We start from the raw sequence: 24,412 nt of genomic DNA on the forward strand, positions 1-24,412 counted from the left end.
ATTCCGTCATCAATAACGAAGAAAACATGATTTTATGGAATATTATGCACAAAGCAAATGAAGGAGAGCTCGTATAATAAGTCACAGAGTTGCCAATTTGTATTTGATTGATCACAACTTCAATAATTCATAACTTTCTTATTTTCATTCAGAATTTGCTCAAACTTTCGCTCACCTGATTTTCTTATTATTCTGCCTCTATCGAAACAAACTTATTTTGGGGGTGGACTTTCCCTTTAAGACAGTGTACAACAAGACACACTTATGATATTCCTAGTTTGAAATTTTAGATCATGAAGATATCTCGTTGTATGTGAAGTTATAGCCAATATGTTCCTAATGTTTTGGCTTGTTCAGGGATTAACCACCATCACCAACAACCAACATAAAGGCAATCCATCAAAATTTATCTTGTATATTAAAAAATTGTAAGAAACAATTCTCTTAATTTAAAAAACCAATCAACCATACAGAAGCTATGTATTCCTAAGATCTCACAGGAATAATGTGAAAGTGTATAACTCATCTTACTGAATTGGACATGTTTAATATCTTATGTGTATGTTTGATTAAAGACTAAGGAATTAAAGTACTGAAACAAATGAAAACGGATAAAGTCTGCTCTCTTCCATTGAAAAGTAGATTTATTAGAAGGATAGTACAGTATCAGGAATCCATATGGAGTATATACGCCATTTACCCTCCACAATAGACTATTACATAAGATATAGAATGAAGAAAAAAACATTACAGAGACTAGTTTAGCTTTATATCCCTCAATTGTGAGTGAGGTTTGATGATACTAACAATGTGACAAATTATCAGTACCATGAATAAGATTTGGCCATGTCTGTCAACTTGGTATACCATGATTTAAAAAGCTGTAAACACCAACATCAAAATCAAAAAAATAATTCATCCACTTTAAACTGCTTATTATTGGGTGGTACATCATACCTCATACATTAATGTATCATGAATAAGACTGATGTTAATACTATTGTCACATATTTAATTCACAAGATATATATGATCTATACGTACGTTGTTTTTTCTATGTTCACAAGGACCCGACCATTCCCCTATAAAATCGAGACATCAATATAAGGACACGGATCTATTTAATGTACTTTAATGACTAACTTTAGAGAAATGGCATAACAGTAACATACTGGAAAACCAAACATAATCCCCATAAAACCCTCAAATAATTTCAATTTCAGTTATATATATATGCGAATAATCAAACACTCGACATAAATTTGGAGAACAATTTCATCATATTTCAAAGTTATTAATGTACATGTAATATTTTGATAGCAATTAATTAGGTAAAGGAAAACCCCGGTATAAAACATATAACTTAAAACATGTAACATCGTAATTTTACGAAGAGACAACGCTATTATATTATTGAATGTGTGAGTTTCCTAATGTCATATATAATGTGTACTTAATTTCTATATTGGGGTTACATTCGCACTTGCCTCTCTTTTCTTTATTTTTAATTTTTAATTTTTGTTATTCTTGATTTGTTACTCCCTTTATTTGTTCTTATGCTATATATTTTACCAGTCTTCTGATTGCATCAGTTGGTTGGGCGAAAGGACCTTTACGGTTACAGTGGTTAAGTTTCCTCTTCTCTTCTCTGGCCGCCAAATGATACACTCAGAATATTGCTACCAAAATTTGTATTTGTATAACTGTTGTCATGCTAACTTTTTAATCATCTTGTTTATATTGTGTCATCGTTATATTTCTTGAAAGTGCCGAATGAATAAGTATAAGAATAAGAATTAATAGATTAAAGTTCATCGAAATTCTTCATTTTGATGTATCCATTAAATCAAGGAATGAAATTGCTAATGATATCCATCGTCAGGTATAATTCCATCAATTGAATCTTCTGATCAGGTCTGCCATGTTGATCATTCACACTAAAAATAAACAGACATTTACAATTTTTCAATGTTCGTATACATATGAATGATAGAATAATGAACTAGATTGACCACAAACTGCCTGTACTGTAAACAGTAGTCTTTACTAGTTAAACTACAAAGTAGATTACGGCTATGATTCGCAGTAGTTCAAAATTCTTTCGGAAATGAATGTTCTACATCCACACAAGAACCCCTCCCCTGGACAACCTACCCACCAGGACAATGCACCGTTGGACATGTATCCCTACAGACTACTCTGATTTTGCCTATGATCCCGTGGAAAACGTACACACTACGAGGATGCACACTTGGACATGTTTCCCCACATAATACCCTGTCTTGGTCTACTATCCCCTAAACAACCTACCCACAAGGATGATTCACCCTTGGACATGTATCCCCATAGACTGCTATTCCTTTGTCTTCCATCACCTGGACTACTTACTCACTAGCAGGATGTACCCTTTGAGATGTATTCCCACAGACAACTATGTCAGGGGACGGGGGTACATGCAAAGAGATCAACAAAAATTCAATTTCAACCCTCTCTAAAAGGAACAATGTGGAGCCCTGCCTCAGGTCAATTGCCTTCTACAAAACTAATGTACACCAATTGTCATATATCATATGTTAACCGAAATCTTAACTTTAAATCTTAACAAGCACTATACCTAACCCTAACCTGAAACCCAGTCATAACCATAGCACTATGCGTCTATCATTGATTAAATAAAGCCTAGATCAGTTGTCGCTGAACAAAATACTGATGGAGCAAAACAATGTCGGAGTATCACCACCTTTAAAACTGACCTGTGAGAGGGCCTTCACCGTAGAGCTCCATACGAAGACTGATGTGGCCGAACCAGCTGACAGGCATCAAGCGGACATAGCGGCAAACCTGGGGTACAGGCAGAGTGTTGGTCACGATGGTATCGCGGTCAACATTACCGTTGAAGATCTTCAATGAAAAAGGGAAATTAACCAAATTTTGAATAATTATGACTCAAATGATTCTGGAATTGTTTGCAATCGAACCAAAGAGAATCTGATATAGCATGCTAATAAAATGTTAGTTTTGCTTCTACATTACCTATTCATTCATTTCTATTTAATATTATAGTCTGGTTACATCAATATTAATTTAAGAGACCTAGTTATGGAATGTAAAACATAATGTAATAGATTTATGAGGTCTGCTTCAAGTGCATTTCTTGCTCTAATATATATACAAATATAGAAAGTTCTTTAATTCAACCTAATAGTTTTCTCCTCCTTTACATTGTGTATGCGGAATAGTAAATAGTACACAAAAAATCAGGTAGATATTGCCTTTCTCTTTATTTATTTTTCATTGTAACATAAAAATATTATAATGTTTTCAATAAGATATCAAATGTTTTAAAAATTCTACAAGAAAAGAGTCAATGTCATATCTAGAAATGATCAAACAGAGCACAAACTTACTCTGTCAGCGCCAGGGTTTGTACAGATGCCCTGCACAGTGGCAAAGGTTGTGCCATCAGTACTACAAGCAAGCTTGTAGCTTGTAACCCACTGGCTTAAATCTTGTCGCCCTTGAGTCGCAACTGAAATGATACGGTAAGGGTCCAAAAGATCCACCTTGGAGAAAAGAAAAAAATGGGATGAAGAATTCTTATCGTTTATCCTCATATATCATCTTTTAACCAATGAGCATGTTCCAAAATGTGTCAACTCTATATTTTTTTTTTTAAATAATAAAAACGGCTACTTTCTTTGCACCTATCAATGGCATTACCTTGGTTTCAAACAGTTCTGCTTCAACAATGGCAATACTTGAATGATGCATTGATGCTTTAATTGACGATCTCATTTCTGAGTAATGTCGAAAAATACAATAATGTCTTTAAAAAGGACTATGGCAATCTTATAGTAGCTTTACTTATACCCATAAGTCACCTCAAAATGTGGACAATAATAATAATTTTAACAATGTTAGTGAATGGAGCCAATGAAATGATTGGTGACTCTTTCATTACTCACATGGTTGTAGCGGTGGGATATGAATCCATGGTATAGAAATGACTGGTGACTCTTATTATTGACATGGTGGCAGCGGTGGGATATGAATCCATGGTATAGAAATGACTGGTGACTTTTTCATTACTGACATGGTGGCAGCGGTGGGATATGAATCCATGGTATAGAAATGACTGGTGACTTTTTCATTATTGACATGGTGGCAGCGGTGGGATATGAATCCATGGTATAGAAATGACTGGTGACTCTTATTATTGACATGGTGGCAGTGGTGGGATATGAATCCATGGTATAGAAATGACTGGTGACTTTTTCATTATTGACATGGTGGCAGCGGTGGGATATGAATCCATGGTATAGAAATGACTGGTGACTCTTATTATTGACATGGTGGCAGCGGTGGGATATGAATCCATGGTATAGAAATGACTGGTGACTCTTATTATTGACATGGTGGCAGCGGTGGGATATGAATCCATGGTATAGAAATGACTGGTGACTCTTATTATTGACATGGTGGCAGCGGTGGGATATGAATCCATGGTATAGAAATGACTGGTGACTCTTATTATTGACATGGTGGCAGCGGTGGGATATGAATCCATGGTATAGCAATGACTGGTGACTCTTATTATTGACATGGTGGCAGCGGTGGGATATGAATCCATGGTATTGAAATGACTGGTGACTATTATTATTGACATGGTGGCAGCGGTGGGATATGAATCCATGGTATAGAAATGACTGGTGACTCTTATTATTGACATGGTGGCAGCGGTGGGATACGAATCCATGGTATAAAAAATGACTGAAGACCCTTTAATTAATGATACGATAACAGCAGTTAGATATGAACCCATGCTATAGAAATAAGGGTTGCCTAAATGTTTCGTGTCTAAATTGGGCTTAAGAAACTTTTCTTACCTGGATCCACTGGTTGGCATTGATTGCTAGTGCAGACCAGGCTCCGCGCAGGTTCCCTACTTGGGCTAGGTTAAGACGACCTCTCTTTGCACCATAGTCAGCATTAAACTCACTCGATGCTGTCAGACTTGAATCTGGGATGATATTACTCTCTAGGCCCAGAGGGACATGGTCATTCAAGATGGCTGTAAGTTAATGCATGACAATGTATAGCAAGACGTAGGAAGTGGTAGTCAAATAGGCAAACATGAGTGAATGGTCCAATCAGATGGACATCCAATAAACCAGTCTGTAGTTACAATCCTGGCATGAGCAGATAGAGGTCACTTGTCGAAAATTGTAAGGCCCTCACCGAGCCAACTACTTGATATTTGCACATTGATACACAAGCAAAGCATTCTATGTTCTACAGGTAGATGTATTACTTTGAAAGGAAATCAAAAGCTATTCAAGGAGACCTATCCATGTTTAAAAACATCTGTGAATATATATGGATGCATTTTGAACCAGTTTACTTTAGAGGTAAGTGCGGCCATTCCTTGAATGGTGTCTAAACCACAGTAAAATAACCCTTTTGGTCTGGGAACACCTGACTGTATGCCATAGAAGAGATAGGGTTCAAGCTACTACTGAATGTTATGTATTAGGTGTTCGATTATTTATGGGGTTGAAATAAGGACTTTAGTTCATCAAAGTGCTATTTTCATCAAAGCATGTTTCATAAAACCTTCATTCCCTCACCTGCAACAGGTCCAGCTCCAAGGAGTTCCATACGCAGGCTGATGTGTCCAAACCACATGATGGGCAGTACTCGGATGAAACGAGTAGTCAATGGAGGGGAAAAGTAGTTGGTCACTTGGGTGGTTCGGTTACTATTTCCAGTGAAGACCCGAAGAAACGTCAAGTACGAAGAGTACTTCGAATGGTATGGATGAAACAATTTCGAGGAAATTTTTTTTCAACACTGTATGCCCACAGACGAAAGGATCAGTTACGTAGCTATAATGCTTAGACATCTACTCCAATCCCTACAATACCCCCTAGTAGGAGGGCAATGGGTGTATATATCAATAAGAGGGTAGTCACAGAGGAAAGAGTTTTCCTAATTAAAGCAAGTATATGTCGTTTTCTCAGTGAAAATGATTCTGAGTGGGGCAGATAGTTGTCCTTGAGTGGTTTTAGGGTGGTAATCTTGGAGTAGTTAACCAGATACTTGTAATACCAGGGATCCACAAATATTTATGAAGCTTGTAACTGGAAATTTCTTTTTTGCTTTACAGATCTGTTTGGGTGACGATATTGTGAATTCAGTGATATTCCCCTCTGCTCTATTTTTGTGTCAATAGCAAATTATCTCCATTGATGTTCTATTGTTTGTTAGGTAGAGGGAAGGGCGTTGTTATACTGTACCTTTTCTTGCTGAGAGGCAGCAATTTGAATGATGTTGAAATTAATTCCATTCAAGCTATGAGCCACATTATAGCTGGTGACCCACTGGTCAATATCAGCCCTCCCTTGGGTGATGATTCCAGTAACACGATAGGTCCCCCTCAGGTCTACTTGAAGCCACTGACTTCGATCCAGGGTAAGTGCAGACCAGCCGCCTTTAAGAGCTCCGCTCGCTGGAAGATTTAACCGAGCTCGACGTGGGCCAGTGGTGGAATCGTATTGTGAAGAAGCTGTGATGGCGCCTTCAGGGATGCGGTAGTCTTCAAGTCCAAGTTGTGCAGACAAACCTGTCGCTGTGATATGCATGCAAAATGACCAATTATGGCTTATTTTGTGTTAATTCACACACGACATGAGACACCGCTGCGGTTTAAAGAAGGCAGGATATTTCACGTATAAATGATTAGCAACTAAAGGATCACATAAGTATCTGCGTACAGCAAATTTTAAGTGCCATACAACATTACAAATGAATGAAGCAAACATTCTAATAAGTTTTCAACATTTTTAGAACAATTTAAAAATTTAAAATTTAAATATAAGTCAACCTTAAGTTTACATCAAAGAGGACAAGTAATGAGGCTCTCAAGCTTGGGTCCATATATTATTTGTTAAAGGTAATACAAAGTTTTGGGAAATTTTGAAGATTGGGTGGATATAGTGATTCTTCACAATTTTGATTTTTTTTGGATGCCCCTGTGGATGTATTATAAGCACTAGAAAATTTAGCTCCTAAAACACTTCTGTTTTCGGGAAAAATTTAATATAACAATTTACCGGTGCTCCCGGTAAATTTTTAATAAATTTCAAATAGCGCCTACGGCCCTATAATGGTAGCTGCAACCACGAAATTCTCAGAATATGTAGTTGTGATATATCAATTCCAAACGGGAATGGTTAATCGGTCGATTTTAGTCAAGAAACATTGTTTTATAGCTTAATTAATATCTTGACCTTGAGAGGGCGCTATACAACATAAAGAGTTTATTATTTATAATTTTATAACTTTAGACTCGATTTCAACCGCGACAACGATCACTGCATATTGTAGGATCGCATATGCTTCCAATATGTTCATTTGAACCAAATTCATGACCCCATAACTTTGTATAACCTTTAAGGTGTTTGCAGATTCTAGGAGTTTCCTTCTTCTGCTCTCCCTTTCTCTTTTCTCTCTGCATCTATCTTACATTCTGGATCTCAATGTTGCTACATGTATATATATATATATATATATATATATATATATCATGTTCAAACCTCTCACTTGTCAATTTTAACGCAATACTTTTGTATGTTGTAAACAAATCCGATTATGTTTAGATACTTGATTACGTGTTGGAATGAAGGCAGGCCATGTTTGTTAAATTGTCCTATTCTGGGGGGGGGGGGAGGATGGGGGGGGGGGGGGGGGGGGGAGGGGGAGGGGGAGGGGCGGTTGTGTGTTTGAGTGTTAGTATGAGAGTGTTGATGGTGTGTGTGTGAGGGGGGTAGAGCGGATTGTCTCATTCCTCGACTTTGCTCCTCCAACCTGTTGGTGGTCTGGAGTTTCCATTGTATTTGTGGATGGCTTATTTTTACTCCTTTTTCTTCATTTTGGGCCCAACGAAATGTTCAGTTTCTGATGCAATGCTATCTTGAGGTTCTTGCTTTTGTACTTGTAATTGTTATAATTCTGATTATTTCTATTACGTGTACTCTGCCTTTTTTTCCCAGATCATCTCGATCGTTTGTAAATATCTTAATTTGTCATTAATTTCTTTTGTAACACAGCATTTGTATTTTTTGGAAAGTTTGTATATGTTATGATTTGATTTCTTAATAAAAACATAAATTAAAAAAAAAGTTTTCCCTATTCTTTCCCATGCCGCCTGCTCAGGTGCACAAATTCCAAAAGGTGATATAATCAATACCATACTCTGTGCATACGATTTTATTTGATCTACGAAACAAATTCAGTAATATTTTTATGCTTACTCACTTTTAAATTGTTTGTTTGTATTATATTTTGGTGAAGCGTCAAATAAATGATATTAATCTTAATAATAATCATCATAATAAAATTCTCTTGAGCTCACTTCTGATAGGACCCTGTCCAATGAGTTCCCATCTCATGCTGATGTGAATGTACCAAGTTACAGGTTGGAGACGGATGAACCTAGCTGTCACAGGTGGGCTGATACCATTTTCAACTAGGCTATCTCGATCAGAATTACCAGGAAAGATCTTGAATGTAACAAATCAAATCAGAACGGATACTGAAGGAAAAATCTCTTCATTTCTTAGTTGTCATGAGTAGAAATAAAAATGTACACATGTTTGTTGCTCCTTCTTCTTTTCCGCCTCTCTGCCTTTCTGCTTTTTATCCCTCTATTCTTTCTCTCACTTGCTCTTCCTCTCATTTTCTATTTCTCTCTCTCTCTCTCTTTTTCTCTTCCTGAAGATGGGCCATGAATGATGTTTTAAACAGTCTCACCTTTGGTCCTCCCTCACAGTTTTTCACCAAGGTCCAGTCCTTACCATCGATGCTGTAAGAGATTTGATAAGACGTGACCCACTGGCGAAAGGTAGAGCTGTTTCTGCCTTGTGTAATGACTCCGGTGACCTCAAAGGCAACCCGGAGGTCAACTTGTATCCACTGGTTTACATCACTCGTCTGTGGAATAGAGCGCATCACAATGAGTGCATGCATGGATGAACTGATCTTGTGATTATATGCGGGTCAATATGAGCAGGGCATACTCTTTGACAGGTAATGTAAATATGCAAATCCTATATAATGGATGAGGTGGTTATTTCATTTTCATCATAAACAATTATGAAACATGATTGTTCTACACCTGTGACAAAAAAGTGAGGCTTAATGGGCAGCTTTGCATAAGAAATAATGCTATCAATGCATCACCATGAATCTGTGATTGGCACATGAAGTTCCATCAATCTATTTTCGGACTTTCCATTGACATATCTTCGTTTATGTACTTATGCGGTTCAACTTTCAATACTTAACACAAATGAAAGCAAAAGAACATATGGGAAAGCAATGACTCTGCTCACGACAAAAGCCTGAGAGTACATGTAGTTTTGCAATCTCGAATGATAGGACAGTGGGATGTAATCTATATACTCACTGAGGCTATCCAGGCTCCCCCTAGAGCTCCCTCTTGTGGCTGATTGAGTCTAGAGTGAGCGACGCAATAGTTGCTATCCCAGCAAGATGACGCAGAGAGACTGGTAGTATCTACGCGACCATCTTCTATGCCAATCTTTCCGAAGACAGGAGCAACTATGATACATCAGAGGATTTTATACTTCAATGCTAGAATCAACATGGTATCAAGCAAAGACAAGCATGATAATCTTCTATCTAATTTTTATCAAAATTCGGGATTCAAACTAGTATTAAGAAGTTCCTCAAATTTTTCTGGCAACACTTAAAAGTTAACTATGGAGTCATATGGAATTACATAATTTTTATATCGAAACAGAATGCCTTTCAGCAATTTTGATATCATACACCTAACATAATGATTTTAACTTTTAAAAATGGTATGTTTATCATTTACTCTATTTAAAGAACCACATTGGTACTTGGTTTTAATGTTCATTTTCTGATATAATGATTGACGAGCAAAGTTGTAAGTTAATTCCAAGGTGAGGATTCTCCACTTCTATTTAACAGTTGGAGAACTATCTCACAAACCCATTATCAATCCTGCCTCTTCTGATTTATGGTACTTCAAAAACTGTTTTGATTTTGAAGAATGTTTTCAGAACAGTATTACTTCAAAAGCGTCAAGAGAATTTTATTTTATTTTCAGCCTCCAGACCTTATATCCTTACCATTGATGGGCCCTATTCCAAGCAGCTCAAATCGCATGCTAATGTAACTATTCCAGGTTTGAGGAAGGATACGGACGTAGCGAGCGGCGACTGGGAGTGGAAGCATGTTGATCACTAGACTATCTCCGTCGCTATTCCCTGTGAAGGTCTAAGAAATGAACATTGCAAGTCTTGTCATGATACTTGACCTTGGTTTTTTTAATATTGGACAAATGGAATTTTTAATTTTAAATGGATATATTAGTAGGCCAATGCACCACAAGCAATTGTTTACTATAAATATTTAGGAATGGCTGTTTTTAATAAAATAAAGGTCATTTAATTAAGTACTTGTCTCTGACATTAATTACTTTGCAATACAGTCACACATTAAACCTTTGTGGGATGGACTTGGTCCAAAGAAAATGAACCATACTCACATATAGTTCTATGTTTTAGCAAGACAGCAACTGACGAATATATTTAAAAAACAATGTTCATCATTGGTAATCAGCAGTTGAAATAATAATAATATTCAGTTCTAGTATAGCGCATATCAAACTATTATAACGCCCATTTGCGCTTTCAAAGAGCCTTTTGGAAAGTATTACCCTAGCTTTAGCTCCGGCAGGCGTTATAACGGCGCACAGTGCATTTCAAGGAATAATCCTACCACTTACCCATTTACCTCGCCTGGGTCGAGTGTGGCAAATGTAGCTCAATGTCTTGCCAAAGGACATAAGTGCCGCGGCGAGACTCGAACCGCGGACCTTGTGATCCACAGTCCGGTGACGTATCCACTCGACCACGACAGAACTGACATACAACATAACTACAAAGCATGGGGCAAGACATTGAGGCAGCACCAGATCAAGTGGGGCACGTACCAGTCTTAATTGGTTGATGTAATGTGAATTAACAATGAAGGCCATGCAATAGTTACTGGTGCATTATGGGGTCAATACGTCTGTATATTTCCACATTCTCCTTCCCCATCTTCCCCTCCCCTCCCCCCCCCCCCCACACTCCGTGAACGGATCGAATACCATGCATGTTACCAAAATGTCCGGTAAAGGGGTACTTTTCACACACCAAAGTCCGGCTCGTACATATACAAAAAAGACTTTACACACCGGACTTAGGGGGTGTTTTCAAAAGAGGGAACATGCATATGCGAACCCTAAATAACACTGAGTGGAGGGGCCGCCCCCCCCCCCCCTCCACACACAAATGTTACATTGTAGCTACAACACCCAAAAATGAAATTACTTACAACAATAGCTCCATTGTCATCCACTACATCTATCAACGCTGACTCTCCATCTGGTCTGTACTGAAGCCTGTAACTAGTCACCCATTGATCGTAATCTGATCTACCCTGAATCACAATCCCACTGAGTTTATAGTCAGAAAGAAGGTCCACCTGAATCCATTGAGAGTCGAGGGTTATTGCAGTCCAAGCATCCGTCTTTCCACCACCTTCAAAGAGAAAGGGACTTGAGTGATTAATCATTTAGTTCTTGTTTATATACTTATTTGTTCATTTAAGCATTCTGTTCATTCTCCATTTTTACTCTGACGATTAAATTGGAAAGCTTAAAAGAATAAAATTGTATGGATTTAACAACAAAATCGCTCAGCCTTGCTGAAGGGCCCCGCTCACAAGCTTAGCTTCTAAAGGGGTCCTAAAACCATTCAGTTTATGATCGATGTAATCAAGTTAGAATATGTTGATTGATGTATTATTACCAGATTTTTTTATGTAACAGATTATATCATGCTTTGTGTGGTTTTGAATAAAATGAACTGAAGTGAATTAAACATAACCTTGAGCTTTATTTGAATACACACAGAACTCCCTGTCAGGGCATTTTTTAGATCAATATTACAAATTATTAAACATACAAGCCCCTTTTCACAGAGAATAAACTCATGTTTTTGATTATCTTTCTATGATCGCGTGTTCAATATTGTTAGCATATTGCTTTTCCTCCAAATAATACGTCACTCCACCGATGGAAAATCAGCATGCAGTATCAATTGTTACCATGCATGACCAAGAGCTGCATGTGCGTGCTGGCTTCAATCGCTGTAACGTGGCAATAGACTGCCATCAAAACTAACCTGTATATTATGTAAAGTGCACTGCTAGTATTGCGTTCAAAAACAAATTTGTATTCAAAAGTTGGATCATCTTTCAACTTGACTTTAGCCAAATTTTTGAATTAAGACTGGTCGAGACACTGTTGGATTTGAAAATTGCCTTAGCACTTTTTGTTTCATGTAGTGTATCATAACTGGTATTTGATAAGTAAAAAAAGATCTTTACAATCCTTTAAATAGCACTGTATTTTAATTTGTATGTATAATAATAATAATATTGGTTTTCTTCTGTGGTATATGAGATATATTGCTTCGGCTAGCATGTCTCTTCGACTCGTGCAATATTCGCTAGCTGAATGCAATATATCTAATATACCGCTCGATTAAATTATATATTATTTAAATGTTACTTCAATTTGAAGTGTGAATGGGGTCTCATAAACTTTTATAAATCGACTAAAAGGTAATTAAAACATGCATATATAACTAGAAGGTAATAAGTTGACGGTAGACACATGTAGGCTTCAAGACTTTGCAAACATTCGCACTGTAGCTAAATCAACTGATTAAAGTGATAAAACTGCCACTTCTCAACTAACGTTAATGTGTCTTTAGTAAAATGCATGTTAAAAAATCGAAATACATCACAATTTTGATATTGAAAAATTTAAAGAAAAAGTCAAAAGTCTTAGCACAATTGGAATATTTTCTTTAATAAAAAAATATATATTTTAAGTGAATAGACAACACTGTAATAAAAAATCTGAACCCAAATCCTAACATCATCATGTTGATGACCATACTTGCTACTTGATTGAGCCTTGCCCTGTCGGCGCAGTGATTCGAATCATGACATGTGCTTGCAGAGAGCTGGCTGTCTGCAATCTGGCCATCTTCCATTCCAAGTTTCATTGGCTCAAAACGGTTACCTGATGGTAAAAACAAAAAGAAGTTAAAAGGCTAATATGGCAAATTTATCTTAAAGCAATTCTGAATCGTTTATCATATAGACAAGTTTATTCAAATAATAAACAAATAAAAAACAAACTAATGTGGGTCAGGACTATTTTACTAATTTTTCTTTGCTCATTATTTTGCACTTCCAACGACAAAAAAATTGGGAGATATCATTTGTTTTTAGTCTTGAACAATCATTTAAAGTTTTGTTTAAATATTTTTCGTCTGTACCTAAATTCCAGATTGCCTTCAACTGTTGTAATAATTATCATACACAAAGCTACCAACTTTCACCAGAACATTCGAGTATGTTGATGGCTGAATTTATAATTTCTACCCAAACACATTACAACCCTACCGAAACCTGATCATTAAAATTCAATATTTGTACAAACCATGTTGAATTCTTCGCTATTCAATTTGAGTACCAAATCCTAAAATCTGTGCTTCTTGGCAGCTCAGATCCCAAATCACTTGTATGATTTCAACAGTCACTTGGACAAGAAAATGCAACATGTAGTGAGCATTATTAGAGAGCCTCTGTCTATAATCTGAGAGATATAACTTACTTGCCACCGGTCCTTTCCCAAGAATTTCCAATCTCATACTGATATGATTATTCCAAGTGGTGGGATGAATGCGTAGGAAACGACCAACAATTGGTAGACCAAATGCAGTTGTTACCTTACTATTGCGATCAATGTTTCCATTGAAGACCTGTAGACAAAACCATACAAATGTTGATGGTGTTTAATTCCTCCTAAGGTCTTGTTATGTTATAATAGTACTCCAATAACAATATAAATCAACAAACATTTACACAATTTATAAAAAATAATAAAAATTGTAAATGTTTTAGATAAAAGTTTCATGTTTTTCTCATCAAGGCTCCTACACATATGCTCTGGCGACAATTGCTTTGAACGATATTTCACAAAAAGATCATCAAAGATATAGGGCTAGAGTTAGGGTAGCAATTGGTTATTAGGTTAGGTTTAGGGTAAAGGTTAGGGTTATGTCTACTCAGGGGCGTACGCAGGGGGGGGGGGGGGGTTGGGGGGTTCAAACCCCCCCTTTGGTATTTTTATGTATGTAAACCCTCCTAATAAAACCTAAACCCCCCCCCTTTGTTTTTGATTTTTTGTTTTTATTTAAAAAAAAAAAAAAAAAAAAAAATAATAATAATTATACCCACGGCTAACCTAAATAAGGTGACCTTACCCCCCCCCCCCCTCAACGAAGAAAAATGTCAAATTTTGAAATTTCGAGACCAAAAAAAAAAAAAAAGTGTCCACTTACCCCCCCCCCCCCCCCCCCCCCCCCCCCCCCCCCCCCTGAGCGACTTTTCGGCTGGCTGAGTCGTTGCGATTTTTTTTTGGCCTCCAAAAAAAAAAAAAAAAAAAAAAAAAAGTCCGCTTACCCCCCCCCCCCCCCCCACTGAGCGACTTTTCGGCCGGCGCGATTTTCAAACTTTCGGGAGCAAAATATTTTAAACCCCCCCCCCCCCCCCCCTTGAAAAAATCCTGCGTACGCCCCTGGGTCTACTGATTAGCCCAGGGTTGACGTTAAGAATTTTGGTTAGTGTAGAACATTGACCATGAAGCAATCGTCATTGAAGCATAATATGTACATTCTGCTTTTCAGTAGAGCCTATAACCGGGGCCTATAACTACCTTATCATATCCATCACATCCATCACAAGTCTGGATGATATTCCAGTTTGTGCCATCTTCACCGTAGGCCACCTTGAATGCGTTGACCCATTGGTCAGTATCCTGTCGACCCTGTGTGATAACTCCAGTTAAGATGTAGAAGCCGTTGAGATCCACCTGCAACCACTGGTTGACATCGTTAGTGAGTGCTGACCATGCCCCGCCTCTAACACCACCTGTTATGGAATCAAATACTGTAAATCACTATTGACCTTTGAAAGGTTAATAGAAGACGTCTTCACAGGATTACAATTATTAAAGTATTCAAGGTATGAGTGCAGTGGTATACTGCTGGATTAAATCTCTTTACTCTCATATCACCTGCTTAGCACCAGCAGGACATTAGCATATTGGTGTGAGCTCAGTATAATAACCTTGCCTTGTCAGCAGATCCCAAAACAGCATTACTGATATCCTTGGGCAAGCTAACACCATTGTATTAATTATCAACAACAAAACACAAACAAAATTAAGCTCTTTTTTAAACTCACTAGCGACAGTGTCCAGACGTGATCCTTCTGTTCCGTGGTTACCATCGTACTGGGTTGAGGCTGTGATGGCGCTGTTAGGAATTTGCTGATCTTTCATACCCAAAGCTTTCTGGAGCCCTTCAATCTCTGTTCAAATGAAGAGAGAGAAAATTTTGAAAAAGTATGTTTCCTTTGTCAAGCCGCATTGATGCGATGGTATAAGTCACGGCAATATTATTCATGTATCTCTTTCTCTCAAAGCATACCTCTAACAAGCTTCTAGAAATGATGTGTTTTAATTACAAAATGTTTGTCTTGCGGTGGCGAAGTATACATTTTTCAACTTGTCTGTGGATGAGAAGCCACTGTAGCCCCCCCCCCTCCGAGGTGTCATATTCGAGTAGTTTAAGCACTTGACTCGAAATGCAAAGATCGTCGGTTCGATCCCCGACATGGCATCTACATTTGCCACTCCATACCCAAGAGAGAAATGGGGACCTGGTAGGAAGCCAAATTCTTTCTTTGTTTAAGTTATTGCCATATGCCCTCAAGGTGGCCATATGGTAGGAATACTCCCTATGGAGTGGAGATGGTGCACATTGTGCGTGTATTCAAAGACCCGGGTACTATCTATGAAGCGCTTTATTTCATATTATTAAAGCGCTATTATATTTGAATCTAGACTTTGGTTATTTCCCTTTCATTATCATCATCCATATACTTTACCAACATATTATCCTTTTGGACTGAATTTATAACAATAATGTAACAAAAGCAGCCATAATAAAACGATTCAGCGAACCTACTTGATGCAACAGTGCCAATAATTTCAAATCTCATGCTGATGTGGTTCGTCCAAGTCAGTGGTTCAATCCTGATAAACCGAGTTACAACGTTGGGAGAAAAGTCATTTGTCACAATGGTGTTACTGTCCGTATTACCAGTGAAGACCTAGGAGATACAAAAATTGGTGTAAACGTTGATAATCAGGACAGTGTATATGATGATTCTACACATCTGGGTGGAAAATAGGTTGTAACTAACTAATGCATATTGAATAAAAGATTTAGAAGAAGAAAAAAAAACGTGATATGGAATGATTCAGACCAGTGATAATGGTAAAATACTGTTCTTAAGTATATAATCTAGCCATTGAAGACACACTGGTGTAAGGGGGGGGGGGGGAGATTCCAATTAGTTATTAAGTGGATGACATGTGAGATCAGAAAAATCATACCTGATTTTATTATTTACTATATGGATCTATGTATCTACCTATTATTTGCTAGTTTCCTTGCTTCTTCGGTAACAGCTTCCCAAGTGGGAAGAAAATGCTGAAGCCACCCGCCTACTTTGTGTTCCAGCTGCTCGGGGCGGACCATCAAGAGGCCTGCCTTTGCTTGGACAGAGCCTTGCCACGGGTCTGACGCCCAATCCTCAAGGAGCTCCTACTGAGAGCAGGCTAATGCTGGCCACTCCTTGGCTGCGAAGCGATAGGTGCCGCCACGCGAGATAACGATGAGCTGGTGTGCGGCGGAAGGTGCCCTTGCCTTAGGCTTCTGTCTATAAAGTTGGGCCGGTTGGCGAGGATGAAGTTGCTTCGCCATCTCCGCTGTTACCCATTCAAGAACTCCTAAGGAGGAAAGTGCAAATTCCCTCCTTGAGTTCGTGGTCTGGATATCCTGTGAAGGCGAGCAAGATATCATCTGATACCATACCAGACTCAAGAATCTCAAGTTCGCAAGACCTGACCCTGAGGCTGATAAGTGACCCCAGATAGAAGGTGAGCCACATCTGGCATGGGTCTCAAAGTCACGCGCCGTTTATCCTTGGCCGTGTAGGCCTGGCTACGAAATTCAGGCCAAGTCTCAAACCCACATAGGAAATGTCCGGTGAGAATGACTTCAATTCGAAAAAAAGCCCAGCAAGTCTTGGGGTCGGAAGGCGTAGAGAGGCTTCTTAGGAGCCCTAGATGTAGACCACTGTTCAGCTACGCCCATGTAGGCTAGCTTGAAGTCGTCCGTCAGGAGGATTCCCGTGGAGGATGCCCCTTGTCTGAAGAGAAGGGAAGCCTGGGCTGCATCCGGTTGAGCCGGTGTGAAGGTCCCAGGCAAGTATTTCTCCAGGAGAGCCAGGACGTCAGCTGCCAAACCACGAGGGGTTGGGGGCTGTGCTGGCTCAACAGAGTCAACATCCTGATCATCGAAATCAGCTACGTGGGGAACCTGGTGCAAAAGGGGCGTTTGCAACCACAAGCTCACAGTCTCCTCGCAGGGAGGGGCGCCAAGCACAGCCGGGATAGGAGGGGCATCTCTGGCTAGGCGGCTCTGAACCTGCCGGGATCGAGCATTACCAGGTTCCAAACAGTATGAGAAACATGCAGGATCCTGAGGATCGGGTACCTGTAAAACAGGGCTGTATACCGGAAGGTGAAATCCGGATCTTCGAATTGACAATCAAGGGACCGGGTTGAACCGGAAAGGTTGGGTCCGAACCCGGCGAACCAGGACCGGGTTGAACCGGGTCCGGGTTCGGGAAGTCGATTCCAAGGACCGGACCGATTCCAAGGACTATGCTTTACAGCTGGCGGGGAGATGCTCTGTCTGCGTTACGGTCGCGAAAGAGATAAATTGCGGGACAGAAAAGAAAGTTGATTTTCTGCCTATATCAGTAAAAGAAATGAGGATGGAATTGATAAGAAAAGCAAATCAAAACCACGTCAAAAAGGAGAAATTCTCTGATTTGAGCAGAAGTGACTTAGCTCTATTAGACTCTCTCGGCGAGCGAGAAAAGAAGAGGACGATGGCGGGCGTTCGTTTGCGTTCGTCACCCTAGCCCTAGAAAGGCGATGTACTGGGGCTGGGCATGCGCGAATATGACGTTTTTAGTTCGCGATGGCTGCGTAGTGTAGAGAAACTAGCCAATAATAGGTAGATACATTAACTTATTGTTGTTAATAACATCTCTTTAGATCATCAAAAGAGGGGTCAGGTAATATGTTCTTTTCACATTCAATTGTCATCATGCTCTCTCTCTCTCCCTAGCTCTTTCCTTTCTATCTTTTCTGCTATGGGAGCGGAGGGTGGGCTGGCCAGGTGCCTGAATACCGACTCCATATGCTTCCACCTATAGCTCACCTTACTGCCAGCCATAATAGCATTCTGTACAGCAGTCCAGGTCAGTCCATCGATACTGTATTGCACCCTGAATGAATTCACCCACTGTAAGTGCATATTGCGACCTTGGGTCATGACCCCAGAGACCTCATGCAACTGCCTCAAGTCTGCTTGGATGAACTGGTCCTGGTTGTTTGTTCGTGCACTCCATGCGCCCGACTTTACACCATCTGAAAATTTGAAAAGCAGTGTTATCATTTGATTTTAAAAACTAACTTTATTGTCATTATTGCAAAGGTAAATCTTTGATTGGACTAGGTTATTCAATTCATTTTTTTTCCAATTTCAATTCAATTCGTTTTATTTCAATCATAACAGCATAGAATAATATATAAACAAAGTAACATGAAACAATCATAATCTTAAAATTCTGGAATTAAGAATTTGGAGACTAAAAAGGAAGTTTGAAAAACTTGTAAAGTAATAGTCCCCTGACATAAATAATACAAAACAAGAATACATGATTGTACACGTTACCGAAACAATAAAAATATATAAATAAGATACTACACATGCAACTGATAAACCTATACCTGAAATAGTCTTGGATGGTGAATATTTGGAGAAAAAACAAAATACTAAATTTCTTGGAACTATCATCAATGAAAATCTGAAATGGAGTGATCATGTACATTACGTTTCAAAGAGAGTGTCACGCACTGTTGGTTTACTGTACAAGTTAAAACATTATGTGCCTTTGAATATTCTATATATGCTATACAATTCCTTGATTCTTCCTTACATGTCTTATTGCAATATACTGTGGGCAGACTCAAAAGTATATACTGATAAAATGCTACTTTTACAAAAGAAAGCGATTCGTGTGTGTACCAATGCTGGATATCGCGATCACACTGATCCCCTATTCGCGAGGTTAAAAACTCTGAAAGTAACTGATATTAACTTTTTACAAAAAGCACTGTTCATGTTCCGTCTACATAATGATTCCCTACCTTCCCACTTCCCACCAATGTTTTGTTTGAATAGAAATATTCATACATACCCAACCAGACAATCAAATAAATACCATTTATGTAATCCTAAAACAACAATGGCTATGAAATCTATAAGACATTCTGGTCCGGATATTTGGAACTCACTGTCCGTTGACATCCGTAACTTGAAGTCAGTATATACTTTCAAGAAAAGTGTGAAATCAATTTTATTGAGCAAATATTGACAAATCTCTTAAATTAACACATGATATCATATATGTTTGTCAGCATTTCCTTGATATAGCAGGAAAATCCCCCTCCCATGCACCCTCTATCCCATTTTTTTTTTTTTTTGGTTGCAAGTCACTGTTTATTTTTTGTTATTTTCCCCCAATTATGTTCTGTAATTTACTTTACTTTACAATCGTTATGATTTTAAATGTTTCTGGGCTGCAAGCGTATCAAGCTGTCACGCTTAGGCTGTAGCCCTTCTGTATCATCACCTCTTCGAGCGTATGTATCTATGATTTACTGAATGTGGAAATGTAATTTAACTTATGTTTTATACTCATGTAAAGACATTGTCACATTATTGTTATAACCTATGATGATTCAGTAACCAATAAATATTTCAACTAAATATTTCAACTAAATAGATAAACTTTTTTTTTTCTTTTTTTTTTAACAATTTTGTTTTATTTCTCCAAATGTGTAATACAAACCATAACATACAATTGAATAAAATAAACGTGTTCAATATTGATGCTTTTACATAAACATAATTAAACACAAACCTATTTGCAGTATAATATAACTTAGCAACAAATTAAACGTATAAGTACCTAAACATAATATGTCAATTGTAAATGTTATTCACTTATATATTACAAAAAAAACTTAAACAAATCTGGAAGTAATTTTTACTGGAACAATCCTGCCCCATCCCTGCCCCTCCCTGCCCCCTACCTGCCCCCTCCATCACACAAACATACTCACCCTCTATCACACAAACATACTCACTCACCCACACACATACTCACCCACCCACCAACCCCCCCCCCCCCCACACACACACACTACTCACTTAGTGGATGTCTGCCAACATTCTCAACTAAAAAAAAAAGCATACTAAATAAGTTATCCAGGCCGCAAAATAGAATTACACTTTTAACATGCGCACGGTAGAGAAGAAAACAAATCTTAATTAATCTTAAGCTGCTCCCACTTTAAGAAATGTGATCCTAGCTTTCCCATTTTAATTGCTATTTTCTTTTCCTCATCCCTATACTTAAATATTTTTTTTTCATCTTTTCTAAAGTTGGTACTCGCCCCCCCCCCCCCCCGATCTTGACATAAATGTAACATACTTCACCATGAAAATGATAGTATTACACATTTTTATTCTATATGAACTACCTACCAACCCAACAAATATATCTCAACCAAGTGATTCAGTTGAACAATCCCTCTTTCAAACAAGTATCTATCAAATATACTTTTTCCATTTATACATATATTCCGATTATTAAAAATAATTGGATTAATAAAACCCTCCAAATATCTTAAAAATTACTTGTCTCTTGCCATGCTTGCAAAATTTCCATATAGTATGGTGGAATATCTAAAACGAGTTTAATCTTTTTTTAATTCATAATCACATAAAAAATAAATCTACCACCCACAAACTGTAAGCAATGATCAAAAAACAATTTCCATCCCAAATTTTTCTCTCCATATAAAAGACGTTTTATCCACATCATGCGCTGTATTTTAACAGACATTTCAAAATTAATCATTCTTAATCCTCCAAAGTCATAATCCTGATACATTATTGCCCGCTTAATTCTATCTTTCCCCCTCCATATAAATTCAAATGAAATTTTTGCAACTTCTTTGTATACCCAATGAGGGACAATAACGAGAGATGAAATATAATTTAATTTTGAAAGCGCATAAGTTTTTAACAAATGTATTTTACCCATAATAGTTAAATCTCTTTGTTTCTACCATACAAGCAATTTTTTTTTATTTTACTTAGAATTTCTTTATAATTCAAATCATCTTTTAATCTTCTATCTAATGAATAACTAACCCCTAAAATGTGTATTTCCTTAACCAAATTTCCAAATAAAGGCCCATCAGGTTTGTTCTCATCCTCACCCATCCACATAAAATGTGTCTTTGTTTTATTCACTTTAAGACCACTAATTTGTTCAAATGATTCAAAAATATATCGCAACCTTCTAACCGAATCAATATCCTTCAAAAATATTGTCATATCATCTGCATATAACACTTGCCTTATTTCAGATTTTCCAAATGTAATCCCTTTAATACCGTTGTCCCTCCTTATTGCATGCGCCAAAATTTCGATGGCAACCAAAAACAAATATGGCGATAATGGATCTCCTTGCCTTACTCCCCTTTCTATTTCAAAATACCCCGTGGAGTGACCACCGTTCATAACACAACTACTTATCCCTTTATATAATAATTTTACCCGAGAGCAAAATGAATCTCCAAAACCGAACAATTTCAATATTTGAAATAAATATCTTTGAGATACAGAGTCGAAAGCTTTCTCAAAAACCACTGCACACAGAAACCCTTTCCCTTGTTCCCCATAATGCATAGAATAAAATAACATGTCATCTATCAATCGTACAGCTTCCCCAATATTTCTATCTTTTATATATCCAACTTGATCATGATGAATTATTTAATTTAAACCTTTTTCATTCTTTATGCTAGAACTTTAGATACAATTTTATAATCTACATTCAAAAGCGTGATGGGTCGATAATTTTTTTTATGGAGAGTATCTTTCGCTTCCTTCTCAATTAAGGTAATAACTCCTTGTTTTTGAGATGCCGTTAATTCCCCCCTTTCGTATGTTTCATTCAATACTTCTACTAACAAATCACCCAAAGCTGATTCGCTTAGCGTAATATCCAGTCTACAGGATCACACAGAACTCGCTCTCAACTATCAATCATCATCATCATGTCAGGTCGAGGAAAAGGAGGAAAGGGACTCGGAAAGGGTGGTGCCAAACGTCATCGCAAGGTTCTACGAGACAACATCCAATGCATCACCAAGCCTGCAATCCGTCGACTTGCAAGAAGGGGAGGTGTCAAGAGGATCTCTGGTCTCATCTACGAAGAGACACGCGGTGTACTGAAGGTCTTCCTGGAGAATGTCATCCGTGATGCAGTCACCTACTGCGAGCACGCCATGCGAAAGACTGTCACAGCCATGGACGTGGTGTATGCACTGAAGAGGCAGGGTCGTACATTGTACGGCTTCGGCGGCTAAGTGTAGCAGACCTCTCTCTCTCTCTCTCTCCTGGCTAGAATAACAATAAACACCGGTGAACACACACATACGCACACACGCACCACACACACACACATTCATCGTACATTGCAAGGGAAAAAAGGTAAAAGAAAGAGTTAAGGGGAAAAAAGAAGAGACCAACTATCTCTTCAATAGAACCTTAAAGGATGATATGTTGTGCATAATGTTAGTTTATCAGTTAAAGCAAAAACGGGGAACATTAGGTTTAATAGAGTAATGCATTAACTGCGTAGAGACCTTTGGATAATGATATTTGATACATGAACGAGTATTAGACAAATTTACTGATCTATTAAGGATAAACATTTTTTTTAAACAAATTCTTTTAGGTACATAATTATTATTAACATTATACATCATAAAAGCACTTTGAATTTTATGTAGATCATTAATATTGAGTGTTCTTAAAGGGATAGTTGAGGTCTATTGCAGAGGGCGCTACACAAAATATTTTGTTGTGAGATAATGAAAAACTGAGTGTCAAATTTGAAAGAACATACAATTTAATTGACAAAATCATCTTTGTTTTATCAAAATCGGTTCAGAGACGGCTAAAATATCCAAAAATATAACGATTTCTAAGACTTGTGTAGGGTAGGTGTGGGGAATTGGAGACCCTTAAGCACATTTAGCATAATTTACATAAACATGAAAAATCTTACACATCTTTTGTATTCTCTTCAGTAACTACTCAGTCTCTTTATATTTGGTAAGAAAATTTGAGGTCATGATGTAATTCTGATTAATAAGATAACAATGATTAATGACGTCATCACCAAAGGTCTCTCATTACCTACATGTGTAGGTAATAAGGGACAATTCCAAATAAAGACATTTCTGATCAGACACCATTCATAATGTGCATTGCAACACCCATTCACAGCACACAATGGCCATAAGTTTTCTGTGATGGTTGGCACACTTCATAAACTTCCTTTTTAAAGTACTTTTTAAGAGCCACCCCTAAATATATGCATACACCACAACTTTCAGTGAATTTTTTTTTTTTTTTTTTTTATATCAGAGCAAAATTTTACGATCAAAATTTGTTACCTTGGTCAATTTTGCCAATTTTCTCGGAGAAAAAACGCATTGTAGTCTTCGAAATGAATTGGATATATGCAGTAGTGTTGTTAAAGGCCACAAATGGCGCTATAGCAATATTGGAGAGTGATGGGGTCAAGCTTGGTGGTCTCCAATTCCCTACGGTCTCCAATTCCCTACACCTACCCTACCACCACAAATATTAGATACTTTGAAAAAGCCGTTGTAAAAACGAAATAGCGCCTTTTACGTCGTATTTCAGCCAAAGCCAACAACCAGCCGGCCTATGTATTGTTATTTTTAATTAGATAATTCATTAACGGTCACCGTGTTTTTTGAAAGCCCCGACATAGCACCTGAAAAGCTCTCCGATCGCTCCTGATATGTGTGACGTCACATGTTGAACATGATTTGCACATTAAGCAGACGATGGCCCTATGTTTAATCTATTGCCTCACTCTAAACCCCGCGCATGGTATTATTTTGATTAAAAATGCAAGG

The 24,412-nt window shown here is 37.8% G+C and overlaps 2 protein-coding genes across 2 annotated transcripts; one reads left to right on the top strand and one right to left on the bottom strand.

Moving 5' to 3' along the window:
• Window positions 1–609: 609 nt before the first annotated feature.
• On the bottom strand, window positions 610–19,688 carry LOC115924199. Its single transcript, XM_030986093.1, has 18 exons — window positions 19,676–19,688; window positions 18,537–18,745; window positions 16,206–16,350; window positions 15,421–15,546; window positions 14,888–15,105; window positions 13,787–13,934; window positions 13,064–13,189; window positions 11,431–11,636; window positions 10,179–10,326; window positions 9,467–9,621; window positions 8,812–8,991; window positions 8,414–8,561; window positions 6,297–6,628; window positions 5,628–5,802; window positions 4,887–5,071; window positions 3,408–3,563; window positions 2,754–2,901; window positions 610–1,937 (listed from the first exon to the last, which is right to left on the bottom strand). Exons 1-18 carry the CDS (start codon window positions 19,686–19,688, stop codon window positions 1,933–1,935), a joined length of 2,823 nt encoding a protein of 940 aa, XP_030841953.1. The 3' UTR covers window positions 610–1,932.
• A 2,755-nt stretch (window positions 19,689–22,443) lies between these two features.
• LOC105441794 (histone H4-like) lies at window positions 22,444–22,871 on the top strand. The gene has a single exon (XM_011673279.2). It carries the CDS (start codon window positions 22,514–22,516, stop codon window positions 22,823–22,825), a length of 312 nt encoding a protein of 103 aa, XP_011671581.2. The 5' UTR covers window positions 22,444–22,513; the 3' UTR covers window positions 22,826–22,871.
• Window positions 22,872–24,412: the final 1,541 nt, after the last annotated feature.

Source organism: Strongylocentrotus purpuratus, unplaced genomic scaffold, assembly GCF_000002235.5.
Source record: "Strongylocentrotus purpuratus isolate Spur 01 unplaced genomic scaffold, Spur_5.0 spur5_scaffold_15, whole genome shotgun sequence".
Classification (NCBI taxonomy): Eukaryota; Metazoa; Echinodermata; class Echinoidea; order Camarodonta; family Strongylocentrotidae; genus Strongylocentrotus; species Strongylocentrotus purpuratus.

Excerpts from the sequence above, each read along its gene's own strand:
- LOC115924199 (XM_030986093.1), bottom strand. Across the intron at positions 15,547-16,205 it reads TATTGGCACTGTTGCATCAA|AGATTGAAGGGCTCCAGAAA; the intron begins GTAGGTTCGCTG and ends TCATTTGAACAG. Across the intron at positions 9,622-10,178 it reads TGGAATAGGGCCCATCAATG|TTGCTCCTGTCTTCGGAAAG; the intron begins GTAAGGATATAA and ends GATGTATCATAG.
- LOC105441794 (XM_011673279.2), top strand. The coding sequence starts at position 22,514 with ATGTCAGGTCGAGGAAAAGGAGGAAAGGGACTCGGAAAGGGTGGTGCC.